The sequence below is a fragment of the Somniosus microcephalus genome, unplaced genomic scaffold (assembly GCF_052327205.1).
Source record: "Somniosus microcephalus isolate GS21.2 unplaced genomic scaffold, FLI_Smic_1.0 scaffold153, whole genome shotgun sequence".
Classification (NCBI taxonomy): Eukaryota; Metazoa; Chordata; class Chondrichthyes; order Squaliformes; family Somniosidae; genus Somniosus; species Somniosus microcephalus.
In genome coordinates this window covers 279,593-293,801 of record NW_028225340.1, presented here as the reverse complement: position 1 = coordinate 293,801, position 14,209 = coordinate 279,593, and the positions used below count along the sequence as shown (strand labels likewise).

Here is a 14,209-nt window from a genome sequence, read left to right as displayed (position 1 = left end):
ACTCCCTCTCCAATCCCTCAGTCTCTCTCTCCCTCCATCTCCAAACCCCCAGTGTCTCACCCTCAATCTCCAATCCCTCAGTGTCTCCCTCCATCTCCAATCCCTCAGTGTCTCTCCCTCCATCTCCAATCCCTCAGTGTCTCTCCCTCCATCTCCAATCCCTCAGTCTCTCTCCCTCCATCTCCAATCCCTCAGACTCTCTCCCTCCATCTCCAATCTCTCAGTCTCTCTCCCTCCAGCTCCAATTGCTCAGTCTCTCTCCCTCCATCTCCAATCCCTCAGTCTCTCTCCCTCCATCTCCAATCCCTCAGTGTCCCTCTATCTCCAGTCCCTCAGTGTCTCTCCCTCCATCTCCAATCCCTCAGTGGCTCTCCCTCCAGCTCCAATCCCTCAGTCTCTCTCCCTCCATCTCCAATTCCTCAGTGTCTCTCCCTCCATCTCCAATCCCTTTGTGTCTCTCCCTCCATCTCCAATCCCTCAGTGTCTCTCCCTCCATCTCCAATTCCTCAGTCTCTCCCCCTCCATCTCCAATCCCTCAGTCTCTTTCCCTCCATCTCGAATCCCTCAGTCTCTCTCTCCCTCCATCTCCAATCCCTCAGTGTCTCTCTCCCTCTATCTCCAATCACTGAGTGTCTCTCTCCCTCCATCTCCAATCCCTCAGTGTCTCTCCCTCCATCTCCAATCACTCAGTGTCTCTCCCTCCATCTCCAATCCCTCAGTCCCTCTCCCTCCATCTCCAATCCCTCAGACTCTCTCTCCCTCCATCTCCAATCCCTCAGTGTCTCTCCCTCCATCTCCAGTCCCTCAGTCTCTCTCTCCCTCCATCTCCAATCCCTCAGTGTCTCTCCCTCCATCTCCAATCCCTCAGTCTCTCTCCCTCCATCTCCAATCCCTCAGCCTCTCTCTCCCTCCATCTCCAATCCCTCAGTGTCTCTCCCTCCATCTCCAATCCCTCAGTGTCTCTCCCTCCATCTCCAATCCCTCAGTGCCTCTCCCTCCATTTCCAATCCCTCAGTGTCTGTCCCTCCATCTCCAATCCCTCAGTGTCTCTCCCTCCATCTCCAATCCCTGAGTCTCTCTCTCCCTCCATCTCCAATCCCTCAGTATCTCTTCCTCCATCTCCAATCCCTCAGTGTCTCTCCCTCCATCTCCAATCCCTCAGTGTCTCTCCCTCCATCTCCAATCCCTCAGTGTCTCTCCCTCCACCTCCAATCCCTCAGTGTCTCTCCCTCGTTCTGCAATCCCTCAGTCTCTCTCTCCCTCCATCTCCAATCCCTCAGTGTCTCTCCCTCCACCTCCAATCCCTCAGTGCCTCTCCCTCCATCTCCAATCCCTCAGTCTCTCTCCCTCCATCTCCAATCCCTCAGTGTCTCTCCCTCAATCTCCAATCCCTCAGTCTCTCTCCCTCCATCTCCAATCCCTCTGTGTCTCTCCCTCCATCTCCAATCCCTCAGTCCCTCTCCCTCCATCTCCAATCCCTCAGTCTCTCTTCCTCCATCTCCAATCCCTCAGTCTCTCCCTCCATCTCCAATCCCTCAGTGTCTCTCCCTCTATCTCCAATCCCTCAGTGTCCCTCCCTCCATCTCCAATCCCTCAGTCTCTCTCCCTCCATCTCCAATCCCTCAGTATCTCTCCCTCCATCTCCAATCTTTCAGTGTCTCTCCCTCCATCTCCAATCCCTCAGTGTCTCTCCCTCCATCTCCAATCCCTCAGTGTCTCTCCCTCCACCGCCAATCCCTGTGTCTCTCCCTCCATCTGCAATCCCTCAGTCTCTCTCTCCCTCCATCTCCAATTCCTCAGTCTCTCTCCCTCCAGCTGCAATCGCTCAGTGTCTCTCCCTCCATTTCCAATCCCTCAGTCTCTCTCCCTCCATCTCCAATCCATCAGTCTCTCTCCCTCCATCTCCAATCCCTCAGTCTCCCTCTCTCTCCAATGCCTCAGTATCTCTCCCTCCATCTCCAATCCCTCAGTGTCTCTCCCTCCATCTCCAATCCCTCAGTCTCTCTCCCTCCATCTCCAATCCCTCAGTGTCTCCCCCTTCATCTCCAATCCCTCTGTGTCTCTCCCTCCATCTCCAATCCCTCAGTATCTCTCCCTCCATCAACAATTCCTCAGTCTCTCTCTCTCCATCTCCAATCCCTGAGTCTCTCTCCCTCCATCTCCAATTCCTCAGTCTCTCTCTCCCTCCATCTCCAATCCCTCAGTGTCTCTCTCCCTCTATCTCCAATCACTCAGTGTCTCTCTCCCTCCACCTCCAATCCCTCAGTGTATCTCCCTCCATCTCCAATCCCTCAGTGTCTCTCCCTCCATCTCCAATCCCTCAGTCCCTCTCCCTCCATTTCCAATCCCTCAGTCTCTCTCTCCCTCCATCTCCAATCCCTCAGTGTCTCTCCCTCCATCTCCAGTCCCTCAGTCTCTCTCTCCATCCATCTCCAATCCCTCAGTGTCTCTCCCTCCATCTACAATCCCTCAGTCTCTCTCCCTCCATCTGCAATCCCTCAGTCTCTCTCTCCCTCCATCTCCAATCCCTCAGTGTCTCTCCCTCCATCTCCAATCCCTCAGTGTCTCTCCCTCCATCTCCAATCCCTCAGCGTCTATCCCTCCATTTCCAATCCGTCAGTGTCTCTCCCTCCATCTCCAATCCCTCAGTGTCTCTCCCTCCATCTCCAATCCCTCAGTCTCTCTCTCCCTCCATCTCCAATCCCTCAGTATCTCTCCCTCCATCTCCAATCCCTCAGTGTCTCTCCCTCCATCTCCAATCCCTCAGTGTCTCTCCCTCCATCTCCAATCCCTCAGTGTCTCTCCCTCCACCTCCAATCCCTCAGTGTCTCTCCCTCCATCTGCAATCCCTCAGTCTCTCTCTCCCTCCATCTGCAATCCCTCAGTGTCTCTCCCTCCACCTCCAATCCCTCAGTGCCTCTCCCTCCATCTCCAATCCCTCAGTCTCTCTCCCTCCATCACCAATCCCTCAGTCTCTCTCCCTCCATCTCCAATCCCTCAGTGTCTCTCCCTCAATCTCCAATCCCTCAGTCTCTCTCCCTCCATCTCCAATCCCTCAGTGTCTCTCCCTCCATCTCCAATCCCTCAGTCGCTCTCCCTCCATCTCCAATCGCTCAGTGTCTCTCCCTCCATTTCCAATCCGTCAGTGTCTCTCCCTCCATCTCCAATCCCTCAGTGTCTCTCCCTCCATCTCCAATCCCTCAGTCTCTCTCTCCCTCCATCTCCAATCCCTCAGTATCTCTCCCTCCATCTCCAATCCCTCAGTGTCTCTCCCTCCATCTCCAATCCCTCAGTGTCTCTCCCTCCATCTCCAATCCCTCAGTGTCTCTCCCTCCACCTCCAATCCCTCAGTGTCTCTCCCTCCATCTGCAATCCCTCAGTCTCTCTCTCCCTCCATCTCCAATCCCTCAGTCGCTCTCCCTCCATCTCCAATCCCTTTGTGTCTCTCCCTCCATTTCCAATCCGTCAGTGTCTCTCCCTCCACCTCCAATCCCTCAGTGCCTCTCCCTCCATCTCCAATCCCTCAGTCTCTCTCCCTCCATCACCAATCCCTCAGTCTCTCTCCCTCCATCTCCAATCCCTCAGTGTCTCTCCCTCAATCTCCAATCCCTCAGTCTCTCTCCCTCCATCTCCAATCCCTCAGTGTCTCTCCCTCCATCTCCAATCCCTCAGTCGCTCTCCCTCCATCTCCAATCCCTCAGTCTCTCTTCCTCCATCTCCAATCCCTCAGTCTCTCCCTCCATCTCCAATCCCTCAGTCTCTCTCTCCCTCCATCTCCAATCCCTCAGTGTCTCTCCCTCCATCTCCAATCCCTCAGTGTCTCTCCCTCCATCTCCAATCCCTCAGTCTCTCTCTCCCTCCATCTCCAATCCCTCAGTGTCTCTCCCTCCATCTCCAATCCTTCAGTCTCTCTCCCTCCATCTTGAGGATGTCCTGTCATTTCTATGTATTGAGTTGAGCAATGGTGACAACATTGACATCGCGGGGGGCGGGAGATAGTGTTGCTCACCTGCCTTGACGGATACACTGCCAGCCACCTATCCCTTGATGCCTCCCTCTGATTAGCACCTTCGCTCTGTGGCCTTCAATTCTCTGAGGTTTTGATCCAGTTGGGAAAGGAGGGAACTTGCCTCGGACATGTGAGGCATGAAAATTCCGCCTCTTTTAACCTCTGGTCCATCTTCCGCAGTTCTTTGGAGACCAGGTCTCGCTGGGGAAAGAGGATGAAGACTTGATTGGATTCAAGTGGGCGTCCGGAACGAACAGTATAACCAAGGGAGTTTTTATCTGGAGCAAGCCCTTCCTAGTGGATACAGTGGACGGTAAGGTAGGTGTGACCTCGATTGATGCCCGCTATACATCACTCTCTCATCCCCTGCCCTTCCTGATGGATACAGCGGTGGGTGAAAAATTTTCTTCATTCCTTAGAATGTGGGTGTCACTGGCAAGGCCAGCATTTACTGCCCATCTCTACTTGCCCTCGAAGGTGGTGGTGAGCCACCTTCTTGAACCACTGCAGTCTGTGTGGTGATGGTGCTCCCACAGTGCTGTTAGGGAGGGAGTTCCAGGATTTTGACCCAGCGTCGATGAAGGATCGGTGATATACTTCTAAGTTAGGATGGTGTGTGTGACTTGGAGGAGAACTTGAAGGTGGTGGTGTACCCATGTGCCTGCTCCCATTGTCCTTCTCGATGGTACAGGTCACGGGTTTGGAAGGTGCTGTTGAAGGAGCTTTGGTGAGTTGCTGCAGTGCATCTTGTAGATGGTCCACACTGCAGCCACGGTGCACCGGTGGTGGAGGGAGTGAATGTTTAAGGTGGTGGATGGGGTGCCGATCAAGCGGGCTGCTTTGTCCTGGATGGTGTCGAGCTTCTTGAGTGTTGTTGGAGCTGCACTCATCCAGGCAAGTGGAGAGTATTCCATCACGCTCCTGACTTGTGCCTTGTCGATGGTGGAAAGGCTTTGGGAAGTCAGGAGGTTAGACACTCGCTGTAGAATACCCAGCCTCTAACCTGGGTTTTTGTGACTGGAAGCCTGTGTCCAGTGGTGTACCGCACGGATCGGTGCTGGGTCCCTTGCTGTTTGTAGTGTACATTAATGATTTGGATGTGAATGTAAAAGGTATGATCAGTAAGTTCGCAGATGACACGAAAATTGGTGGAGTGGTAAATAGCGAGGAGGGAAGACTCAGGCTACAGGACAATATAGATGGGTTGGTTAGATGGGCAGAACAGTGGCAAATTGAATTTAACCCTGAAAATTGTGAGGTGATGCATTTTGGGAGGACTAACAAGACAAGGGAATACACAATGAATGGTAGGACCCTAGGAAGGACAGAGGATCAGAGGGACCTTGGTGTGCATGTACATAGATCCCTGAAGGCAGCAGGACAGGTAGATAAGGTGGTTAAAAAGGCATATGGGATACTTGCCTTCATTAGCCGAGGCATAGAATATAAGAGCAGGAAGGTTATGATGGAGCTGTACAAAACGCTGGTTAGGCCACAGCTGGAATACTGTGTGCAGTTCTGGTCGCCACACTATAGGAAGGATGTAATTGCATTGGAGAGGGTGCAGAGGAGATTCACCAGGATGTTACCTGGGCTGGAGCGCTTCAGCTATGAAGAGAGACTGGACAGGCTGGGGTTGTTTTCCTTGGAGCAAAGAAGGCTGTGGGGGGACCTGATTGAGGTGTACAAAATTATGAGGGGCATAGATCGGGTAGATAGAAAAGAACTTCTCCCCTTAGTAGAGGGGTCAATGACCAGGGGGCATAGTTTGAAGGTAAGGGGCAGGGGGATTTGAGGAAAAACTTTTTCACCCAGAGGGTGGTTGGAATCTGGAACTCACTGCCTGAAAGGGTGGGAGAGGCAGGAACCCTCACAACATTCAAGAAGCATTTAGATGAGCACTTGTAACGTCATAGCATACAAGGCTATGGACCAAGTGCTGGAAAATGGGATTAGATTAGACAGGGCTTGATGGCCGGCGTGGACACGATGGGCCGAAGGGCCCCTTGCTGTGCTGTATATCTCTATGACTCTATGACTATGACCTGCTCTTGCTGCCACAGTATTTATGTGGCTGGTCCAGTTAAATTTCTGGTCAATGGTGACCCCCAGGATGTTGATGGTGGCGGATTCTTTGCATGAAAAATTTCTCCTCATCTCACCTCTGATTCTTTAGCAATCACCTTGAATCGGTGTCCCCTGATTATTGTATCCTACCTCCCTCCACGGTGCCATGGCAATTCCCATTCAGAGAGCAAGAAAGAAAGGGAGACTTGCATTTGTAAAGCGCCTTTGGCCATAAAGAGCTTTGGGACGTCCTGAGGTTGTCAATGAAGTATTATATGATCGCTAGTCTCTGAAATGTAGGAGAGGCAGAAACAAATTGGCACACAACAAGATCACACAGAAAGCAATGTGATAACGACCAGATAAACTCTTGTTAGTGGTGCTGGTTGAGGGATAAATATTGGATCCAGGACACCTGGAAGAATTCCCCTGCTATTATTCCCAAATTGGCAGTGGGAAATTTTACATCCAGTTGATAGGGCAGCAGAGTCTGAGTTTAACATCTCATTCGAGAAACGCCACCTCCGACAGTGCAGCGCTCCCTCAGTACTGACCCTCCGACAGTGCGGTGCACCCTCAGTACTGCCCCTCCAACAGTGCGGCGCTCCCTCAGTACTGCCCCTCCAACAGTGCGGCGCTCCCTCAGTACTGACCCTCTGACAGTGCAGCGCTCCCTCAGTACTGACCCTCTGACAGTGCGGCGCTCCCTCAGTACTGACCCTCCGACAGTGCGGCGCTCCCTCAGTACTGACCCTCCGACAGTGCAGCGCTCCCTCAGTACTGCCTCTCCAACAGTGCGGCGCTCCCTCAGTACTGACACTCCGACGGTGCGGTGCTCCCTCAGTACTGACACTCCGACAGTGCGGTGCTCCCTTAGTACTGACCCTCTGACAGAGCAGCGCTCCCTCAGTACTGCCCCTCCGACAATGCAGCACTCCGTCAGTACTGACCCTCTGACAGTGCAGCACTCCCTCAGTATTGCCCCTCCGACAGTGCGGCGCTCCTTCAGTACTGGCCCTCCGACAGTGCTGCACTCCCTCAGTACTGACCCTCTGACAGTGCGGCGCTCCCTCAGTACTGCCCCTCCAACAGTGCGGCGCTCCCTCAGTACTGACACTCCGACAGTGCGGCGCTCCCTCAGTACTGACACTCCGACAGTGCGGCGCTCCCTTAGTACTGACGCTCCGACAGTGCAGCGCTCCCTCAGTACTGCCCCTCCGACAATGCAGCACTCCGTCAGTACTGGCCCTCGACAGTGCAGCACTCCCTCAGTACTGCCCCTCCGACAGTGCGGTGCTCCCTCAGTACTGCCCCTCCGACAGTGCAGCACTCCCTCAGTACTGCCCCTCCGACAATGCGGCGCTCCCTCAGTGCTGCCCCTCTCACAGTGCGGCGCTCCCTCAGGACTGCCCCTCCGACAGTGCGGCGCTCACTCAGTACTGTCCCTCCGACAGTGCGGCGCTCCCTCAGTACTGACCCTCCGACAGTGCGGCGCTCCCTCAGTACTGACCCCCCGACAGTGCGGCGCTCCCTCAGTACTGCCCCTCCGACAGTGCGGCGCTCCCTCAGTACTGTCCCTCCGACAGTGCGGCGCTCACTCAGTACTGTCCCTCCGACAGTGCGGCGCTCCCTCAGTACTGACCCTCCGACAGTGCGGCGCTCCCTCAGTACTGTCCCTCCGACAGTGCAGCGCTCACTCAGTACTGCCCCTCCGACAGTGCAGGACTCCCTCAAAACTGCCCCTCCGACAGTGCAGCGCTCCCTCAGTACTGCCCCTCCGACAGTGCAGCACTCCCTCAGTACTGCCACTCTGACAGTGCAGCGCTCCCTCAGTCCTGCCCCTCCGACAGTGCAGCATTCCCGCAGTACTGCCCCTCCAACAGTGCAGCGCTCCCTCAGTACCTACTCTCCTACAGTGCCGCGCTCCCACATTCATGCCGCTCCGACAGTGTGGCGCTCCCTCAGTACTGCCCTTCCGACAGTGCGGCGCTCCATCAGTACTGACCCACTGACAGTGCCGCGCTCCCTCAGTACTGGCCCTCCTTCAGTGCCGCGCTCCCTCATTCATGCCCCTCCGACAGTGTGGCGCTCCCTCAGTACTGCCCCTCTGACAGTGCGGTGCTCCCTCAGTACTAACACTCCGACAGTGCAGCGCTCCCTCAGTACTGCCCTTCCGACAGTGCAGCGCTCCCTCAGTACTGACCCTCCGACAGTGCAGCGCTCCCTCAGTGCCTACTTCCGACAGTGCCGCACTCCCTCAGTACTGACCCACTGACAGTGCCGCGCTCCCTCAGTACTGGCCCTCCTACAGTGCACCGCTCCCTCAGTAATGCCCCTCCGACAGTGCAACGCTCCCTCAGTACTGCCCCTCCGACAGTGCAGCACTCCCTCAGTACTGCACCTCTGATGGTGCAGCACTCCCTCTGTACTGCCCCTCCGACAGTGCAGCGCTCCCTCAGTAATGCCCCTCCGACAGTGCGGCGCTCCCTCAGTACTGCCCCTCCGACAGTGCGGTGCTCCCTCAGTACTGACCCTCCGACAGTGCGGCGCTCCCTCAGTACTGACCCCCCGACAGTGCAGCACTCCCTCAGTACTGACCCTCCGATAGTGCGGCGCTCCCTCAGCACTGCCCCTCCGACAGTGCGGCGCTCCCTCAGTACTGCCCTCCCAACAGTACGGCGCTCCTCAGTACTGCACCTCCGACAGTGCGGCGCTCCCTCAGTACTGCTCCTCCAACAGTACGGCACTCCTCAGTACTGACCCTTCGACAGTGCGGTGCTCCCTCCGTACTGCCCCTCCGACAGTGCAGTGCACCCTCAGTGCTGCCCCTCTGACAGTGCAGCACTCCGTCAGTACTGGCCCTCCTACAGTGCACCGCTCCCTCAGTACTGCCCCTCCGACAGTGCGGTGCTCCCTCAGTACTGACCCTCCGACAGTGCGGCGCTCCCTCAGTACTGACCCCCCGACAGTGCAGCACTCCCTCAGTACTGACCCTCCGATAGTGCGGCGCTCCCTCAGCACTGCCCCTCCGACAGTGCGGCGCTCCCTCAGTACTGCCCTCCCAACAGTACGGCGCTCCTCAGTACTGCACCTCCGACAGTGCGGCGCTCCCTCAGTACTGCTCCTCCAACAGTACGGCACTCCTCAGTACTGACCCTTCGACAGTGCGGTGCTCCCTCCGTACTGCCCCTCCGACAGTGCAGCGCACCCTCAGTGCTGCCCCTCTGACAGTGCAGCACTCCCTCAGTACTGACCCCCCGACAGTGCAGCACTCCCACAAAACTGCCCCTCTGACAGTGCAGCACTCCCTCAGTACTGCCCCTCTCACAGTGCAGCGCTCCCTCAGTACTGACCGTCCGACAGTGCGGCGCTCCCTCAGCACTGCCCCTCCGACAGTGCGGCGCTCCCTCAGTACTCCCCCTCTGACAGTGCAGTATGCACTCAAAACTGCCCCTCCGACAGTGCAGCGCTACCTCAGAACTGCCCCTCCGACAGTGCAGCGCTCCCTCAGTACTGCCCCTCTCACAGTGCAGCGCTCCCTCAGTACTGACCGTCCGACAGTGCGGCGCTCCCTCAGCACTGCCCCTCCGACAGTGCGGTGCTCCCTCAGTACTGTCCCTCCGACAGTGCGGCACTCCCTCAGTACCGCCCCTCCGACAGTGCGGCGCTCACTTAGTACTGCCCCTCCAACAGTGCGGCGCTCCCTCAGTACAGCCCCTCCGACAGTGTGGCGCTCCCTCAGTACCGGCCCTCCGACAGTGCGGCGCTCCCTCAGTACCGCCCCTCCGACAGTGCGGCACTCCCTCAGTGCTGCCCCTCCGACAGTGCGGTGCTCACTCAGTGCTGTCCCTCCGACAGTGCGGCGCTCTCTCAGTACTGCCCCTCCGACAGTGCGGCGCTCACTCAGTACTGCCCCTCCGACAGTGCAGCGCTCCCTCAGTCCTGCCCCTCCGACAGTGCGGTGCTCCCTCAGTACTGCCCCTCCGACAGTGTGGCGCTCCCTCAGTACTGCCCATCCGACAGTGAAGTGCTCCCTCAGTACTGCCCCTCCGAAAGTGCAGCACTCCCTCAGTACTGCCCTCCAACAGTGCGGCACTCCCTCAATACTGCCCCTTTGACAGTGCAGCGCTCCCTCAGTACTGTCCATCCGACAGTGCAGCACTCCCTCAGTACTGCCCCTCCGATAGTGCAGCGCTCCCTCAGTACTGCCCCTCCGACAGTGCGGCGCTCCCTCAGTACTGCCCCTCCGAAAGTGCGGCGCTCCCTCAGTACTGACCATCCGACAGTGCAGCACTCCGTCAGTACTGACCCTCCTACAGTGCGGCGCTCCCTCAGTACTGACCCTCCAACAGTACGGCGCTCCCTCAGTACTGCCCCTCCGACAGTGTGGCGCTCCCTCACTACTGACCCCCTGACAGTGCAGCACTCCCTCAAAACTGCTCCTCTGACAGTGCGGGGCTCCCTCAGTACTGCCCCTCCGACAATGCGGCGCACCCTCGGTACTGACGCTCCGACAGAGCAGTGCTTCCTCAGCACTTCCCCTCCGACAGTGCAGTGCTCCCTCAGTACTGCCCCTCCGACAGTGCAGCGCACCCTCGGTACTGACCCTCCGACAGTGCAGAGCTCCCTCAGTACTGCCCGTCCGACAGTGCAGCGCTCCCTCAGTACTGCCCCTCCGACAGTGCAGCGCACCCTCAGTACTGACCCTCCGACAGTGCAGCGCTCACTCAGTACTGCCCATCTGACAGTGTGGCTCTCCCTAAGTACTGCCCCTCCGATAGTGAAGTGCTCGCTTAGTACTGACCCTCCGACAGTGCAGAGTTCCCTCAATACAGCCCCTCTGACAGTGCTGCACTCCCTCAGTACTGACCCTCCAACAATGCAGTGCTCCCTCTGTATTGCGTGTCCGACAGTGCAGCGCTCCCTCAGTACTGCCCCTCTACAGTGTGGCGCTCCCTCAGTACAGCCCTTCCATCAATGCAGCGCTCCCTCAATACTGCCCCTCCGACAGTGCAGGGCTCCCTCAGTACTGCCCCTCCGACAGTGCAGGGCTCCCTCAGTACTGCCCCTCCGACAGTGCAGTGCTCCCTCAGTACAGCCCTTCCGTCAGTGCAGCGTTCCCTCAGTACCGCCCCGCGACAGTGCAGTGTTCCCTCAGTACTGCCCCTCAGACAGTGCAGCGCTCCCTCATTACTACCTCTCCGACAGTGCAGCGCTCCCTCAGTACAGCCCCTCCGACAGTGCAGCGCTCCCTCAGTACTGCCCCTCCAACAGTGCGGCTCTCCCCCAGTAATGACCATCCGACAGTGCGGCACTCCCTCAGTACTGACTCTCCAACAGTGCAGCTGTCCCTCAGCACTGCCCCTCCGACAGTGCAGTGCTCCCTCAGTACTGCCCCTCCGACAGTGCAGCGCACCCTCGCTACTGACCCTCCGACAGAGCAACACTCCATCAGTACTGCCATTCAAACAAGGCCACGCTCACTCAGAATTGACACTCTGGCAGTGTGGTACTCCCTCAGTACTGCCCCTCCGACAGTGCAGTGCTCCCTCAGTACTGCCCCTCCGACAGTGCAGCGCACCCTCGGTACTGACCCTCCGACAGTGCAGTGCTCCCTCAGCACTTCCCCTCCGACAGTGCAGTGCTCCCTCAGTACTGCCCCTCTGACAGTGCAGCGCACCCTCGGTACTGACCCTCCGACAGTGCAGTTTTCCCTCAGTACTGCCCCTCAGACAGTGCAGCGCTCCCTCATTACTACCTCTCCGACAGTGCAGCGCTCCCTCATTACTGCCCCTCCGACAGTGCAGCGCTCCCTCAGTACTGCCCCTCCGACAGTGCGGCGCTCCCCCAGTACTGACCATCCGACAGTGCTGCACTCCCTCAGTACTGCCCCTCTAACAGTGCGGCGCTCCCTCATTACTGCCCCTCCGACAGCACAGCGCACCCTCAGTACTGCCCCTCCGACATTCCTATGCTCCCTCAGCACTCCCCTCTGACAGTGCGGCACTCCTTCAGTGCAACCCCTCCCACAGTTCAGAACTCCCTCAGTACTGCCTCTCTGAATTATCAGCACACCGTCAGTACAGACCCCCGACATTGAGGTGCCCCCTCAGTACAGCCCTCCCTAAGTACTGCCAACCAACAATGCAACATTCCCGAAGTACTGTCCCTCCAACAGTGCAGCATTCCCTATCTAATGCCCCTCCCACAGTGCGGCGCTCCCTCAGTACTGCCCCACCGACAATGCGGCGCTCCCTCAGTACTGACCCTCCGAAAGTGCAGCTCTCCCTCAGTAATGCCCTTCTGACAGTGCGGCGCTCCCTCAGTACTGCCCCTCCGAGAGTGCTGCACTCCCTCAGTACTGCCCCTCTGACAGTCCGGCGCTCCCTCAGTACAGCCCCTCCGAGAGTGCTCTACTGCCTCAGTACTGCCCCTCCAACAGTGCGGTGCTCCATCAGTACTGCCCCTCTGACAGTGCGGCGCTCCCTCAGTACTGCCCCTCTGACAGTGCGGCGCTCCCTCAGTATTGCCCATCCGAAAGTACAGCGCTCCCTCTATACGTTTCCATTCGACAGTGCGGTGCTCCCTCTGTGATATCCCTCCGATAGTGCAGCCCTCCCTCAGAACTGACCCTCCGACAGTGCAGTGCTTCCTCAGTACTGCCCCTCCGACAGTGCGGCGCTACCTCTGTACTGCCCATCCGACAGTGCAGTGCACCCTCAGTACTGCCCCACCGACAGTGCCGTGCTCCCTCAGTACTGACCCTCCCACAGTGCGGCGCTCCCTCAGTACTGCCACTCCGACAGTGCGGTGCTCCCTCAGTACTGCCCCTCCGACAGTGTGGCACTCCCTCAGTACTGCCCCTCCGACATTGTGCGAAGATGTGCGGGTTAGGTTGATTGGCTATGATAAATTGACCCTTAGTGTTAGGGGGATTAAATACGTGGGGTTACGGGGATAGGGTGGGATATGTGTCGGTGCAGGCTCGATGGGCCGAAATGGCCTCTATCTGCACTGTGGGGTTTCTGTGATTCTTTCTGTGATTGCAGTGCTGCCTCAGTACTGCCCCTCCGACAGTGCAGCGCTCACTCAGTACTGCACCTCCGACAGTTCGGTGCTCCCTTAATAATGTCCCTCTGATAGTGCAGCGCGCCCTCAGTACTGCCCAGCCGACAGTGCAGTGCTCCCTGAGTACTGTCCCTCCGACAGTGTGGCGCTCCCTCAGTACAGCCCTTCCATCAGTGCAGCGCTCCCTCAGTACTGCCACTCCGACAGTGCAACGTTCCCTCAGTACTGCCCCTCCGACAGTCCGGCGCTCCCTCAGTACAGCCCCTCCGAGAGTGCTCCACTGCCTCAATACTGCCCCTCCGACAGTGCGGTGCTCCTTCAGTACTGCCCCTCTGACAGTGCGGTGCTCCCTCAGTACTGCCCCTCTGACAGTGCGGCGCTCCCTCAGTATTGCCCATCCGAAAGTACAGCGCTCCCTCTATATGTTCCCATTCGACAGTGCGGTGCTCCCTCTGTGATATCTCTCCGTTAGTGCAGCCCTCCCTCAGAACCGACCTTCCGACAGTGCAGTGCTTCCTCAGTACTGCCCCTCCGACAGTGCGGCGCTACCTCAGTACTGCCCCTCCGACAGTGCAGCGCTCACTCAGTACTGCACCTCCGACAGTTCGGTGCTCCCTTAATAATGTCCCTCTGATGGCGCGCTGCACTCTCAGTACTGCCCATCCGACAGTGCAGTGCTCCCTGAGTACTGCCCCTCCGACAGTGCGGCGCTCCCTCAATACTGCCCCTCTGAAAGTGCAGCACTCGCTCAGTACTGCCCCTCTGAAATTATGAGGGGTTTTGATAGCATAGAGAGAAACTGGTTACACTGGCGGCAGGGTCTGTAACCAGAGGTCACAGATTTAAATTAATTGGCTAAAGAACCAGAGGGAGATGAGAATTTTTTTGATGCAGCAAAGTATGATGTTCTGGAACACACTGCCTGAAATGGTGGTGGAAGCAGATTCAAGAGTAACTTTATCAGGGGAATTGGATCAATACTTGAAGGGGAGATTTGGTTTTAGAAGGAGCGGGGAAGAAGACACTCCAGTCCCGAAGGGGAGAGCACAGGTCAGTAACAAATCC

The 14,209-nt window shown here is 57.4% G+C and overlaps 1 protein-coding gene across 1 annotated transcript in view; it reads left to right on the top strand.

The window, feature by feature from the left end:
* LOC147082183 (RING finger protein 112-like) overlaps positions 1 to 14,209 on the top strand; it is a 531,383-nt gene that overhangs the window by 325,424 nt on the left and 191,750 nt on the right. The window contains exon 4 of the mRNA XM_085980420.1: positions 4,190 to 4,327. Coding sequence (XP_085836546.1) covers positions 4,190 to 4,327 — 138 coding nt within the window. The remainder of the gene's footprint in view (positions 1 to 4,189; positions 4,328 to 14,209) is intronic.